Source organism: Scardinius erythrophthalmus, assembly GCF_964197995.2.
Source record: "Scardinius erythrophthalmus genome assembly, chromosome: 1".
Taxonomy (NCBI): domain Eukaryota; kingdom Metazoa; phylum Chordata; class Actinopteri; order Cypriniformes; family Leuciscidae; genus Scardinius; species Scardinius erythrophthalmus.
This window is the reverse complement of record NC_138221.1, coordinates 35564760-35579377: the sequence shown is the minus strand read 5'-3', so window position 1 is coordinate 35579377 and position 14618 is coordinate 35564760. Positions and strand designations below refer to the sequence as shown.

General features: G+C 37.9%; 1 protein-coding gene across 1 annotated transcript in view; it reads left to right on the top strand.

Moving 5' to 3' along the window:
* The first annotated feature begins 826 nt into the window (after positions 1 to 826).
* Positions 827 to 14618, top strand: part of LOC308681715 (vascular cell adhesion protein 1-like) — a 59027-nt gene continuing 45235 nt past the window's right edge. Inside the window, exons 1-6 of the mRNA XM_081350810.1 lie at positions 827 to 969; positions 1381 to 1650; positions 1751 to 2080; positions 2358 to 2600; positions 8264 to 8572; positions 9939 to 10181. Coding sequence (XP_081206936.1) covers positions 906 to 969; positions 1381 to 1650; positions 1751 to 2080; positions 2358 to 2600; positions 8264 to 8572; positions 9939 to 10181 — 1459 coding nt within the window. The 5' untranslated portion in view covers positions 827 to 905. The remainder of the gene's footprint in view (positions 970 to 1380; positions 1651 to 1750; positions 2081 to 2357; positions 2601 to 8263; positions 8573 to 9938; positions 10182 to 14618) is intronic.

Below are 14618 nucleotides of genomic sequence, written 5' to 3'. Positions count from 1 at the left end.
TGTTGTTCGAGCTACAGCTTCAGTCACAGACTTGCACTCTGAGTTACAGTGATAAAGTTGGGTCTTATTTACAGTATTTTCTGATTCTGCTGATTAATGATCTTGCCTATGAAAGAAAGATTTGAGATTGGTCTATAGTTGCTTAATATGGTCTTATCCAGATTGCTCTTTTTCATGAGGGGCTTGACAACTGCAGTTTTCAGGGAATTTGGAAAAGTCCCAGAGAGAAGTGAGGATATTACCACTTCTAGGAGATCTGCTTCTAAACAGTTTAACACACTTTTGAAAAAGGAGGTGGGGAGTGTGTCAAGGGCGCAGGTTGATGTTTTAAGGTGCTGTACTGTTTTCCCATAATTTTACCATTAATTTCTTCTAAATCAGACATGGTAACATTCTGAGGATGAGGTCTGATCTGTCTGACCTCAGTGCCACATGAGGATATGCTGATCGCCTTTCTGATATTATTGATTTTCTCAGAGAAGAATGAAGCAAACTCATTGCATTTGCTGTCTGAGATTGCTGTCTTTTCTTAGGCCAAGGACCCCTTGGAAAATGTTTTCAGAGAAACTTTAAATATATTTTTTTTATCTTTGAAAGCAAATTATGAACCAAAGAAGGAATTCATGTGCCAAACAACATCATCTCATCTACAGATGTTCTGGTTTTCTGGTTAGGGGAAACCTCGTTATTCAAGTTATTTTCAAGTATTCAAGTTCATTTAGTTTCATTTCTGCTTCTGTCTTGCAGTCATCCATTAACTTGTACTCAAAATATTTTTTGGGTGGGGTTTTTTAAAATGATCAGTATTGCCATGCTTGAGGTCTTCAGTCACAGGCTTACGCTCTGAGTTACAGTGATAAAGTTGCATCTTATTTACAATATTTACTGATTAATTGTTTTTCAATATGCTTCAACATTTCTTTGGACTTGTTTATCTCTTGGCAGTTTCACAGCTTTTGAGTTTCACAGGTTTGTATGTTGACTTAATTCTGCCTTTTATTCTTCCGATGCGTCTGGAATGAGATTAAATATGTTGTAAATGATCGTGACTTTGTCTCGGTCTTAAGACCAGAATAGGGAGTGTTAAATTAATTTATGTTCAGTTGACATGTTTGAGTTTGTGCTAGTCCTGCCAAAAGTTGTCTTTCTACTGTATTAGTAAAGCTTTTTTGTTGCATATGACAATAGATGGGCTTTGGTCCCATGTCTATAAAATACAAAACTCTAGAGGCCTATCGTGGGCCAGTGTTCAGTTTGCAGGTCTTAATGACTCTTAGAAAGTTATTTCTGTGTCTGCTTGTTATCCAATACTTTAGTGATGCTATTCTGTGCTGAATCTTCACCAGTATTAAATCACATCCTTCTCAATGTGTTTAACAGGTTCACATGCTGATGATGAATGTCCAGTTCAGATCAACCCACAGAGAGTTGTTGTGAAGTACGGCGGTTCTGTCTCAGTCGACTGCAGCACTTCTGTCCCGCATAGAGGGTTGGGATGGGAAGCCAGTGAGGGAGCAGTGCCCATGACCAGAGACAGTCTGACCACATGGAGATTGCCAGAACTGAGAGAATGGGGCATAGAGCCAAAGTGCTTCATGAACTATAATAATAAGACACAGTGTACGGTGACTCTCCCAGTGACTATTTACAGTGAGTTTCTCTGCTATTGATATTTTTATCTTTTCTTTCTCAGAAATATCTACCGTACATTGATGACTGCAGATCTCAGTGTGTAAATCTTCCTGCACAGAGACTCCAGACAGTGTGTCCATCAGCACTGTGAATCACACCGGACCAATGATGGAGGGAAACCAGTATGAGCTCCAGTGTGACGTTCTCATTGTGGCTCCTGTTCAGAATCTCACTGTCAACTGGTACAAAGGACAGACTCTGGTGGATCAAACCATCTTCACTGACACCATCAAGACTCCAGTCAGTAAAACATCTAAACTCCTAATCCGTCCAGACAGAGCTGATGATGGAGCTCAGTACTGGTGTGAAGCAAAGCTGGAACTGGGAGAAGAAGGACCTCGACCTCCTCTAACAAACACATCAGATCCTCTCAGCATTACTGTATATTGTAAGTAAGATCCGTCAGTTTCTATTATTAATCTTTTAAGAACATCTATTGACCAAATCAAGCAGATTTTAGCACTTACCATGTGACACAGTGTCAAGTTATGTGGTGATAGGGATCAGATGCAACATTTAACTTTTTCTTATCAATTTTCTAAATTTGATCAATTTAGCTGAAAACTACTAAATTAAAATTAATGTAGATTAACATAAGAAATTTATGATGCCACATATGCAATGCAAAACCTCTTAAACTGTTTTTCTTTCACTCCTTCCTGCAGTTAAACCGATCATCAATGAGACCAAACTGCCCTCCATAGTGTCTGTGTTTCGAGGATATCCAGTGGTAATAGTTTGTGAAGCCGAGGGAAACCCAAAACCAACAATCAGCTGGAGTCTCAGCACAACTGATATAGTTTATAGTGAAACTCTTACTATAACAGATTCAACACCTGAGGATCTGCTCTGCATTGCAAACAGTTCTGTTGGCAGCACCACCAGACGTGTAAAAGTGTCCATACAAGGTAACTGTGTATTTTTGTATAATTTTCTTAGTTTAATTGGCAATTTCAGTTTTAGTAATACACTACAGAAAGGAACTGTGGTTGTTTTTTAAATTTTTTTTTTTTGTATTTGTTTGTCTGATATTAAACATAATATTTATTTTAGTTGTATTAAATATGCAAATTATTGAGAAAAAACACAATTTAGTAGTCTAAATGATGTTGTCAGGATAGATTTTATGCAAAGTCATTTGAAGTTCCTCTTTTAGTCTTTTGCCTTTGATTAATGCAAATTTCATTCATCCTTCTTAAAACAATTTCGGCACAGCTTTCAGATTTTAGCATGGCTTCTTTTGTGGTTAATGTTTTGGCCTTTCACAAAGTATCCGCACTTTTGTAAGAAGCTGTTTGGTTTGTTGTTCTTGTAACGCTCTGCTTGCAGTCAGAATGTCAGAGGATGTGTTATAGGAACACTATTCAAGCGAAATGGCTTGTGGATCGTGTCACCATAGTTGATCTGCATGGATTTTTATTTAGATTAGCTGCTGACTTTCGATATGTTGGAGGCATTATGCAGGCTTGATATCTATCCACAGTTTTGCTTACTTGGATATAATTCCCTACATTGCTGATTTACTCATATATTTGTTTCTTTTGACACAGAGAATTACGTGCCCATAATAGTATGCATTATTGCTGCTGTAGTGCTGTTCATCGCAATGATCTTCATCTACATCTACTACACCAACTACAAATAAAACAGGACGGGCAATTATAATTTGAGGAAGCCCAGAGCACATAATGGACTCTTAGCACAGTCCCTATGAAGGAACTCAATCTGCTGTCGGTGTTCTGCTCACTTCACCCTTAGATCGAACTGCCAATCACATCCTCACACTGTTGTCCAATGATGTTGATCAAATAAAACATTTGAGGAGAATCCTGGTTAGATTTTTATTGGATTCTTGTTTGCTTTATAAAGGAACTATGCTTACACTGTATGTTTCAGCCACATTGAACATTATAATATTTATTACATTATTATATAAGACACTGAAGTTGTCACTGTAGTCTAGATGTTGTAAAGTCATGGCATATTTAAACAGTAGAGCGTTGGTGCTTGCAACACTAAGGTCATGGGTTCGATTCCCAGGGAAAGCAAGAACTGATAAGAACGTAAATGTGTACCTTGAAATGCAATGGAAGTCGCTTTGGATAAAAGCGTCTGCCAAATGACTGATGCCTAACCTGTTTCTTTGTGACCAATTGATGTAAATGATCTCAGACCTCCCTGAAAATAGAATCTCATTTCTTTGTGTGGAATATAATTTTCTTCTATGGAATTCACATCATCAGTCCTATTAAACACAACTTACACATGACATCATGTAAATAACATTTTTTTTTAGAAAACCTTTTTAAAGAGAAGTTTAAAAATAAAACTTTCTGTTTTCACTATTTTTTTATTTGAAAACCATGCTAAGTGTAAAAATCCTGTCACCGCAGTAGCTCTACATTAGCTTATTAGCCTATCTTAGCAAAAATGGCCATAGTCATTTCTATTGAGAAACGCAGGGGAATAAGTGACTTGTCGGTTTGCTATTAACTTACTAGTACTGTACCAGTGAAGCATTTCTATTTCTTGCCAAGGTGATAAATATAGATGAGCCTCTAAACAGGCTGATGTAATCGGAATCAAGCCAGAATCATTTTTCAGGAGTGTATGTGTGTGTGTGTGTGTGTGTGTGTGTGTGTGTGTGTGTGTGTGTGTGTGTGTGTGTGTGTGTGTGTGTGTGTGTGTGTGTGTGTGTGTGTGTGTGTGGCATTAGTCAAAGCACAAAACTGGCTGTCAGTTTGTAAGCCTCAAGACAGAGTACACAAATTTTTGACTTATGTTTTGCTGGCTGATAAAGCAGTGGTCTTGGACTTTGTATTGACATCTGTTCAAATGCAAATGCGTGTTTTTAGTTGACATTGTCATAGAAATGCCCTCTTTACAGCTGCAAGTGTCCTGTGCACTTGTTTGATTCTATAGCTTCATTATTTGTAAACCACACACTTTTCTTCAATGTGTGTCAAGAACACAGCTGATTACCCTATTCAGCTCGACCCGTGGAGTGTTGTCTGCTGGTGCGACAGATCTTCTCTTAACTGCCACACTTCAGTCACAAAGATGCAGCGCTTGTGACCACTGCACCAGATAACAGCGAACGTTCTCAGAACATTCTGGCAAGGTTCTCTCAAAGTTTTGAACAAACATTCTTACAGTAACAGTGAAAGAATGTTCGTTCAAAGTTATCTGGTCCTCAATAATGTTCTCGAAACGTTAGCACATAAACATCATACATCGTTCATGGTTTCTACTGAAACATTCTAGTTTTTTCAGAATGTTCAATCAACATTCTAAATTGTCCCAGAACATTCAGAAATAACGTTTTTGTAAACATTAGCTAAATGCTCTTAGAACATATTTTTTTGTTTGATGGGGTCACTCGATCTTTCAAGAGACAATCTTGTGATGCACTGGTTACTCTCAGCATCACATGTATGAATCTATCTCACCCACCATGTCATGAGAGTAGTATTGAGTATTCAGAGATGCTTCTCCTTTCTGCATACTTTCTGCATGCTTATTCAGACAGCGAATGTCCATCATGCTGTGGATCACTCATGAATCATGACCAATGCCCGAGGAGGTCCATCATCACTTATTAGGGAGCATGTCTATGTTCCCACAGCCCTATGTTCCCACAAATGGCCTACCCCTGATCCCACCCCTAAACCTACCCATAACTGGGGTTTAGACAAATCGTAAAAAAAAAAAAATTCTTAGAAATGTGGGAACATAGGGCCGTGGGAACATAGGGCTGTGGGAACATAGGGCTGATCCCACTTAGGGTGACTCAGACTGTGACACATAACATAAGAGATATCAAACAGCATACAAAACGGTGTTTTTATACAGACCCAGCCTCGTCTGAGCTCGAGGATATGTTGACAGTCGAGGGAAATGGGGTGAAAGTTGTGGCTTTTCAACTGGTCTTTAATGTTCAAAACATAACATTGCCTTTTCTAATTGATGAATGCGCTCTCTTTTTTCAAAAAACCCTATTTGAAGTGACGATCGCAAATTAATAAAGTTGGAATAGAGATGGGGGGGGGGGGGTTAACATTAACTAAAGCAGGCAGCTATGCGAGGGCAGACTGGGCAGTGGTTTCCTGCGATAAATGAGAGGTCCGAGTCCGTGTGTTGTGTTATCGCCTGAACAATTAAACACTGTTAGCTGGTTAGAAACAGTGTCGATACAGCGCAAACACTGCTAAAATGACGACGCGGAGCGATCAGATACTCTTCACGTGTCTAATTTTGGATCTGCTGTCGCGGTGGTAGGCCTATAAAAAAAATAAAAAAAAAATATATATATATATATATATATATATATATATATATATATATATATATATATATATATATATATATATATATATATATGTAAGGAATAATTGACGACAGGCCGTTGAATTATTAGAAAAATAATGCACACCCGAGGTGGTAATGCGGTCACGACGCGAAGCGGAGTGGCCGTTACACCTCGGTGTGCATTATTTTTCTAATAATTCAACGGCCTGAAGTCAATTATTCCGCTTATACTACAGTTACCACACCTCGAAACATTGTTCAGATTATGTATTTCGAGACGTTTGTAAAGTTGTTGTCATTAAAACGCTCTTGTATGTAGGACTAATTTCTTACGCATCTAATCAAATGCCTCCGTTGCTAATTCCAAAACGTCATTTTAGAGTTAGTAACGGAGGTTTGAGCCGCTGATAGCAGACTAATGCTGGGGACACACGACTAGCTGACACATTCTCTGACTGTTTTCATCGACCGCAGCAGATTTTAAACACCGACTCTGAACACAGACTGAACGCGCTGAACACGCGTTTGGTCATGATCAGTCATAAGTATCAAATTACATTCATAACCGGCCTTAAAGTGTGTCCCCGGCTTTATGCAGTTATTAATGCAGTTATTAGAGAGAGATGTTGCAATAATGAGACAGAAAAGCATGTGCGTCAATATTATTATTTATTTATTAATTCAATTCGTTATAATTAATTTGTTCATTCTTTTTTATATTATTGACAGATGACAGACTAGCCAAATAAATGAAACACAAAGCCATTTTAACAAGTAGGCCTATCAATAATTATTTATTTGTTATATATTATCTGCAATAAAAATCCGTGCTGCAGGACTATCCATTTATTTAGCCTATATTCAGTTTAATTTTCTACTGATTATAGATAGCCTAGGCCTATATACTTTATTTATTAAAATTAAACTGCATGTTTCCATTGATTGTGAAGCTAGACATTGAAAATTGCAGATCAAGCGCATGGGGCTGCATGTTTTTTCTTGTTATGAATTGTATCCTATTTTCCGTTATTACAGTTGACTACGCGAAGTGATATGGAACTGTAATGCGGTCAAGACCTGCCTGGAACTACTTTAGCTGTGCGTTTCCCTGAAAATAATGCACACCTTAGAACGTTCTTCAACCAATCAGATTCAAGCATTCAACAGCCCTGTAGTATAAATATATATATATATATATATATATATATATATATATATATATATATATATATATATATATATATATATATACATATATATATATATATATATGTATATATATGTGTATATATATCCGTGTTAAACTTGATAAAGCTGTCTTAAATACGTTAAGGGTGATTAAATAGTCGCTTCTGAAAAGACTTTTGTGTAGCACTGTTTAAATAGCGACAGAACATTGTCAAACAAGATAAATACAGTGTTTTTGTTATCACTGGAAGTAACCACAGCCAGCCATAATGGTTGTCCGTTAGCAAAGTTAAGTTAGTCTTTCAGTAAGGTAGAAAAGGGCTCCTGAATCTATTCACCGGGAAACATCACAGTTTTTGTTTTAGGGTGCTTTCTTTAGCCTATACTTTCAAATGTTAATTTCATTTCCCATGTTAGTTTTGACTTGCAAAAGTATCACCCAACTGATGATGATAGTCTTGCTTCAGCAACAACTACTTGCATACATGGAGTTTGGATTCCTGCAAAAAAAAAAAAAAAAATCTTAAACCTAAGCTGGTTTACTGTTCTTAGGTGGTTTCCTATGTCTGGCTAGTTTAAAAGGGTTTGGGTCTGTACACCTAAACACTAGCTTAGCCAGGCTACCCAGAGTAAACCGAGACCTGTAAATGCTTTAAGTATTTTTTCGCAGGGATATATTGAAAACGTCTCCATGAAGTCCAGAACATCACACTGGAAATACTACACTGCTCACAATACAAAAAAAGAAGTTAACCATTTCACAGAATGGAAGCAAAGGCCAGTGTGTTGGAAAATAGCCTACATCTTAAGATGGTGACTGTGCTTTGAAGCAGGGCTAATGATCATTGATGGTCAAAGAGCAATAGTTGCAACATACAAACTACATACAAAGTAGCCTTGTGTCTAAACCGCACTCAGCTAAAGCAGGGACACGTTTTTAAAAACATTTCTAATGTTTTTTTTTTCCAATAAATGAAAAAAATCAATTTTTTGCACTTTTCTTTTTAAGTATGTGGGATGCAATTTTGTGATGCATTTTAGTTACTCTATTATTATTGCTTAATGTATCTTCCAGATGTTTCTATCAGCACTGGGAATCACACCGGACCAATGATAGTGGGCAAGGAGTATGAACTCCAGTGTGACGTTCACACTGTGGCTGAGAGCGTTGTCGTGAGATTGTACAGAAGACAGCATCTAGTGAATGAAACCATCATCACTGACTCCTCCAATAGTTCAGACAGAAAAACATATAAATTCCAGATCCATCAAAAAAAAACGGATGATGGAGCTCTGTACTGGTGTGAAGCAGAGCTGGAACTGGGAGAAGGACCTCAACCTCCTCCTAAAGTCACATCAGAATCTCTGAGCATTGCTGTACATTGTAAGTATAATAATTTGTCCACTTCTCATGTTTTCAGACATTAAAGTTTATTTAGCAGGTATTATATTGGTCTTAATTATTAAAGGTCCTGTTTTTCGTGATCCCATTTTTCAATCTTGTAATGTTGCTGTTAGAGGATAAATAATACCTGTAAAATTGTAAAGCTCAAAGTTCAATGCCAAGCGAGATATTTTATTTAACAGAAGTCCCCTTTCAAAGCCTACAGTGAACGGCCGGTTTGGACTACATCCCTCTACTTCCTTCTTTTTATAACGTCACTAGAACAGTATTTTGACTAACCTCCGCCCACAGGAATACACAAAAAAGGGCCGTGGTCTTGTTGCGCTCCCACGGAGAAGAGGAAGAGTTACGTTTCATACATTGATGTGAGGCAGTAATAATTTAATGTGCAGTCATGTAACATTCAACTTTTAATAAATAAATTATTGTAATGCATGGCAACGATTTCTTTTACACAACATGGCAGCTTTTAAGGCTATATTCATGGTGAAAATAAAGTGTAATATAAAATTTAAAAAAATTCAAAAGAACTATACACAACAAAAAATTATTTAATTAGAAGGTGTTACAGTACTTTTTGTGTTTCTTTGCAGCAGATGTTTTCAACCTCCGTTGGCATTTTGTCACAGTTACCACATGTACACCTATAAAACATATTACTAATCAAAACTGTGCTCACGTGTAACTAAGGTAGGAATAAACAGTACACTTATTTTAAAAATTAAACAACACCATCGTTAATTCGACAGACGGACAAAACCATATAACCATAAGCTTTTGAAACAGTTTGTAACATTTAACATTACAATTTAACCAATTCAAGATAACAGCCAAACGTAGAAGTATTATAACTATTAAATAAACAGCTTATGTGAAACATCATGCTAAAGTCGTGCTTGAACAGGTTCTGATCGATCCTCTTCATCTACAGTGTGTTCTCCGGGTTTGATTCCGGCTCACATTGATAAGGTAATATTAAAGACATGTTTACGATAACACTGAGCGCATGCATCTCCACGTTATGGTAAGAGGCGTGACCTTTCCGAGAACGTGCGCTAAAGCTGCTGTCGAATCACAACACAGGAACCGCTGGCACAAACAGAACTCGTTAGGTATTTCTGAAGATGGGACTTCATTGAACAAGGAAGTCATCAGCCCGTTTTTAGGACAGTGAAAACAGCGGTATACAGATAAGTAAATTGTGTGAAAAATACTGTGTTTTTTTTTTACACACGAAACATGAACACATGTTATATTGCACACTGTAAAGACAAGCAAAGCTTCAAAAACACAGGAAAAACGGGACCTTTAACATGTGAAACCTGTTTTTTGCTCCTTCCTGCAGTTAAACCGATCATCAATGAGACCAAACTGCCCTCCAAAGTGCCTGTGTTTCGAGGATATCCAGTGGTGATAGTTTGTGAAGCCGAGGGAAACCCAAAACCAAATATCAGCTGGAGTCTCAGCACAACTGAAATAGTTTATGGTGAAACTCTTAATATTACAGAATCAACACCTAAAGATCTGCACTGCATTGCAAGTAATTATGTTGGCATCACCACCAGACATGTAAAGGTGGTATTAAAAGGTAACTATGCATGTTTGCGTATTTTTTAGTGTACATTTCCAACAGCTGCTTCTGCTTTCTTGCCCTATCAAAATATGGGAATGTTGGGAACTGTAGAATTTTGATCAGGCCAAACACTTTTTAAAAATAATGTTTATGATGTTCACCTCACACTAGTTCAAATATGCAATGATAGTAGCAAATCATGATAAAAAAAAAAAAAAATTAAATAATGTGAATCAGAATGGATTTAAGTGATTCAATGTTATTTACCAAAGCAAAGGCAATGGAAATGTACGGTTTACAACATCGACATGTGATGTATTTCCCTCATCTCTAACTCACGAAGACAACATACGATTAAACAGTAATATACAATGAAAAGTTACGAAAAAGTAGATGAATACTGATATAAAATGAATATATTAGGAAATTGGTAAAAATACAGAGATCAAGATAGGCCTACAATATAAATGAAGTACAGCACAGGTGTGTGTTTACAGTTTTTTAAGCCACACAGACTCATAGGCTGCTTTGAAAAACTCAGTTTAGATCCTTCATACAGCTTCACTTGTAGTTTTAGGGTGATAAACACACATGGTTTAAATGTTATACATAATTTTGTGTGCTTAGGGGTTATATCTGGTACTTCACTTATGATCAGCCTTTTCATTTTGCTTGTTTGATTCTTATATGGCAAATATTGTTTTCTTCAGGTCCCTATTTAGCACTTCTTAACTGTGTTGTTCGTTTGCTTGGATTGTGACTGATTTTTTTTGATGTGCTTTATTTCTCTTGACACAGAGGATTACCTGCCCTTAATAGCAGGACTTGTTGCCATCACAGTGGCGTTCATCTCTGTCATCTTCATCTTCATCTACTCTATCTACTACAAAACAGCCAAGATGGGCCGTTATAACCTGAAGGATGCCAAGCTTAGTCCACAAAATGGAGACATAGCACAGAATGGCAAAGACAACTCTATACATATGAAGAAACTCTCTCAGTCCAATATCCTTGCTTAGGTTATGAATCCCTGGGTTTGTTGCATCTGCCCCGAGCCCCACTGTCCACATTGGGCAAGGTTTTATTTTTTACACTGGAAGTCTCTAGGCCTCTGTTCTGGGGATAGTCTCTTCATGGCTTCATTATATTTATTTTATAGAGCATTAGTGCATTCACTTCTCTCTTAGATCCAGTTTTCATCAACTGCTGATTGCATCACGATTCACGAAATAAACTTTTTAGATCATTTAGCAATGTAGCAATCTGAAAATGTTATTTTTGCAAAGATTTTTCGACGTTTTACCCTTTGTGTTCCACAAAACATGAGGGCGGAGTAAATGATGACAGAATTCATGTAGACTGTAATCTCGTTTTCTTGTGGGGTTTAAATGATATTAATGGAATTTACACTGTCCTTTAAAACACATGACATGTGATTTGAATTTGTACGTGCATTTTCTGAGAACATTTTAAGAAAACATAATTTGTTTATAAAAACCTAAAATAAAAAAATATTTGTGCTTTTTACTCATCATGCAAAATAATTGAACATCTTATTGTGTATTGAACAACTATGTTTTTTATCAACTAAACAAAAGTATTTTACCTCAGTCTGTCTATTTGGCCTTTTCTGATTATTTGCTTCTTGTTATTTACAGAATTATTTCTTTGTGCACAACTATGACATTTAATGAGACATGAGAAATGTGTAAGATGAAGAAAACAAAACAAACCAATCACTATACTTTGTTTCTGCTGTTATAAGTTATAACAATATATAAATTATATCAAATACATTAAAACTATAAACAATATATAATTGTAACAGTAAAATAGGCTACAAGTGCATCTATGCAGTGTTTGCAGATGCATTCTTATTTGATTAGAATGTTGTTGTTATTTTTTTACCTCAAACATTGACAAAATGTATATATGACCAACGTAGGCTACTTTATTAATATTTCAGCGTAGAGTAAAAATTATTCGACCAGACGCGTCGATAATCAACTGTTCCAACATTGAGATGTTTTATTACGGCCAAATAACGTTGTGATGTGCCAACCAAACAGTGAATGCTCACCACTAAAATATCGTATTCTGTCGTCGGTAAGACGGTTTGTATCACTTTAAGGATCTGCTCTGCATTGCGAGCAACTCAGTTGGCAGCACCATCAGATATGTAAAAGTGTCCCAACAAGGTGACTGTGCATTTTTGTAACATTTTCCATTGTAAGTGAGTGACTCAGTTTAAAGGTGCACTATGCAGAAAAAAAGAGTCTTTTTAAAGACTCATATAAAAATAAAGCCTCTTAGCCATTACTGATGGTCCACTAGAAGTAAGGTGCGTTCAAGTCACTTTCGTCAGAGCAAGATGTTGTTAAAATACATCAAGGTTTTTATACTCTACTTCCAGAAAATGAGGAATAAAGAATGTGCTTTAAGGGTGTGTTGTGCTTTTTTATGTTTATAATTAATTTATGAAGCCACTGTCAACTTTTTCATTAGGCCTATATACTATTATATTGTTATATTACAATGCTATTATAGTCTGCAAAAAAGTCTGACAATGTCACAGCTAAACCTATGGTATTCTGACACGTTTCTCACTGATTTGCCCCCAACTCATAAAATAAGGGTTTAAAAAAAATCCTGAGCTTCCCATGCACTCATATTTACACTTTGTTGTGGCATTCATGTGCGTTCAATGGCAATATGATGTTCCTGACATGACTTGAACTTGTCATTTATTGTCTGTATCTGAAGCTCAGGAAGCAATTTTGTCGCGATGCAAAAACAATTAACTAATGTTGCTGTAGCCTTATTAACCGCTATCTGTAACTAGGCGCTACAATGGACACTTCAGTACCATGTACCACTCTCCTCTGAGCTAAGCAAAGAAATTAATAATAATTTAAAAGTAAATTATACAATATAATTACGGCAGCGCTGTGGATTATTTTCTCATTCAATATTCTTTAGGAGGCAGTTGCCTCCCTTGCCCCCTCGGAGGAAACAAAAACACACACAGACCAACCCAGTATCACGCTAAAGCGTGTAATACACACGCTGGTCCACTAGCGGATGCGTGTCAATGTCACGCTTTGCCTCCTCAAGGTGTGAAAATGACACGCATGAATGAAGGGTGAATACCAGCAGGGGGCGATAATTTCCTCAATGCCAACAACTGCCCACGGACCAAAGAGAGAAGCGATATATTATTTGCATTCTCCAAAATTCCCATGTCGTTCAGGTCGGTCAAAGCCATATTTTTTATTATGGTTCTGTAATTTAAGAAATTATTATGACCGCCGCTAGCGTAGCTAGCGAAAGCGGTCATATAGGGATTGTCAAAGTTTTTTTTTTTTCGTCACCTTACTGAATTTTTCGTCAACGATTCCAGGGACACCGAAGCACCGGGGAACATGAAATTTGGTGGGCATGTAGCCACACTAGACTTCTAAAGAAAAATTTCGTTTGGTCCCCGGGGGCCACTCCCCCCCCGCGCTGGGGCCACTCCCCCCCCGCGCTGGGGCCACTCCCCCCCCGCGCTGGGCCCCCCCCAACCCCAAAAAATGCAGTTTTTCCTAAATAACTACCTGAACCGTGGCACCGAGGATGAAGACATTTTTATAGTATGTTGGTCTACTAGACTTTTACGGAAAAATTTCGTTTGGTCCCCGGGGGCCACTTCCCCACCCCGCGCTGGGGCCCCCGTAAATTTTTCGTCAACGAGACCAGGGACACCGAAGCACCGGGGAACATGAAATTTGGTGGGCATGTAGCCACACTAGACTTCTACGGAAAAATTTCGTTTGGTCCCCGGGGGCCACCCCCCCCCCCCCGCGCTGGGCCCCCCCAAACCCAAAAAAATGCAGTTTTTCCTAAATAACTACCTGAACCGTGGTACCGAGGATGAAGAAATTTTTATGGTATGTTGGTCTACTAGACTTTTACGGAAAAATTTCGTTTGGTCCCCGGGGGCCACTTCCCCCCACCGCGCTGGGGCCCCCGTAAATTTTTCGTCAACGATACCAGGGACACAGAAGCACCGGGGAACATGAAATTTGGTGGGCATGTAGCCCCACTAGACTTCTAAGGAAAAATTTTGTTTGGTCCCCGGGGGCCACTCCCCCCCCGCGCTGGGGCCCCCCAAACCCCAAAAAATGCAGTTTTTCCTAAATAACTACCTGAACCGTGGCACCGAGGATGAAGAAATGTTTATGGTATGTTGCTCTTAAGGGCCCACATCAACCTAGCCCATAATTACTCATTTGTGATTTGCGCCCCTCCCATAAAAAATGAAAATGCAATATTATTCTGCTTTAATCGCCCCTATCTTCAGTGGAGATGTTCAGAACTGCACCATATTTCATGTGTATGATTAACTTGACATCCTCTGGGGGTATCCTCTGCTAAGTTTTGTAGAATTTCATCCATGGGGGGGTATACAAT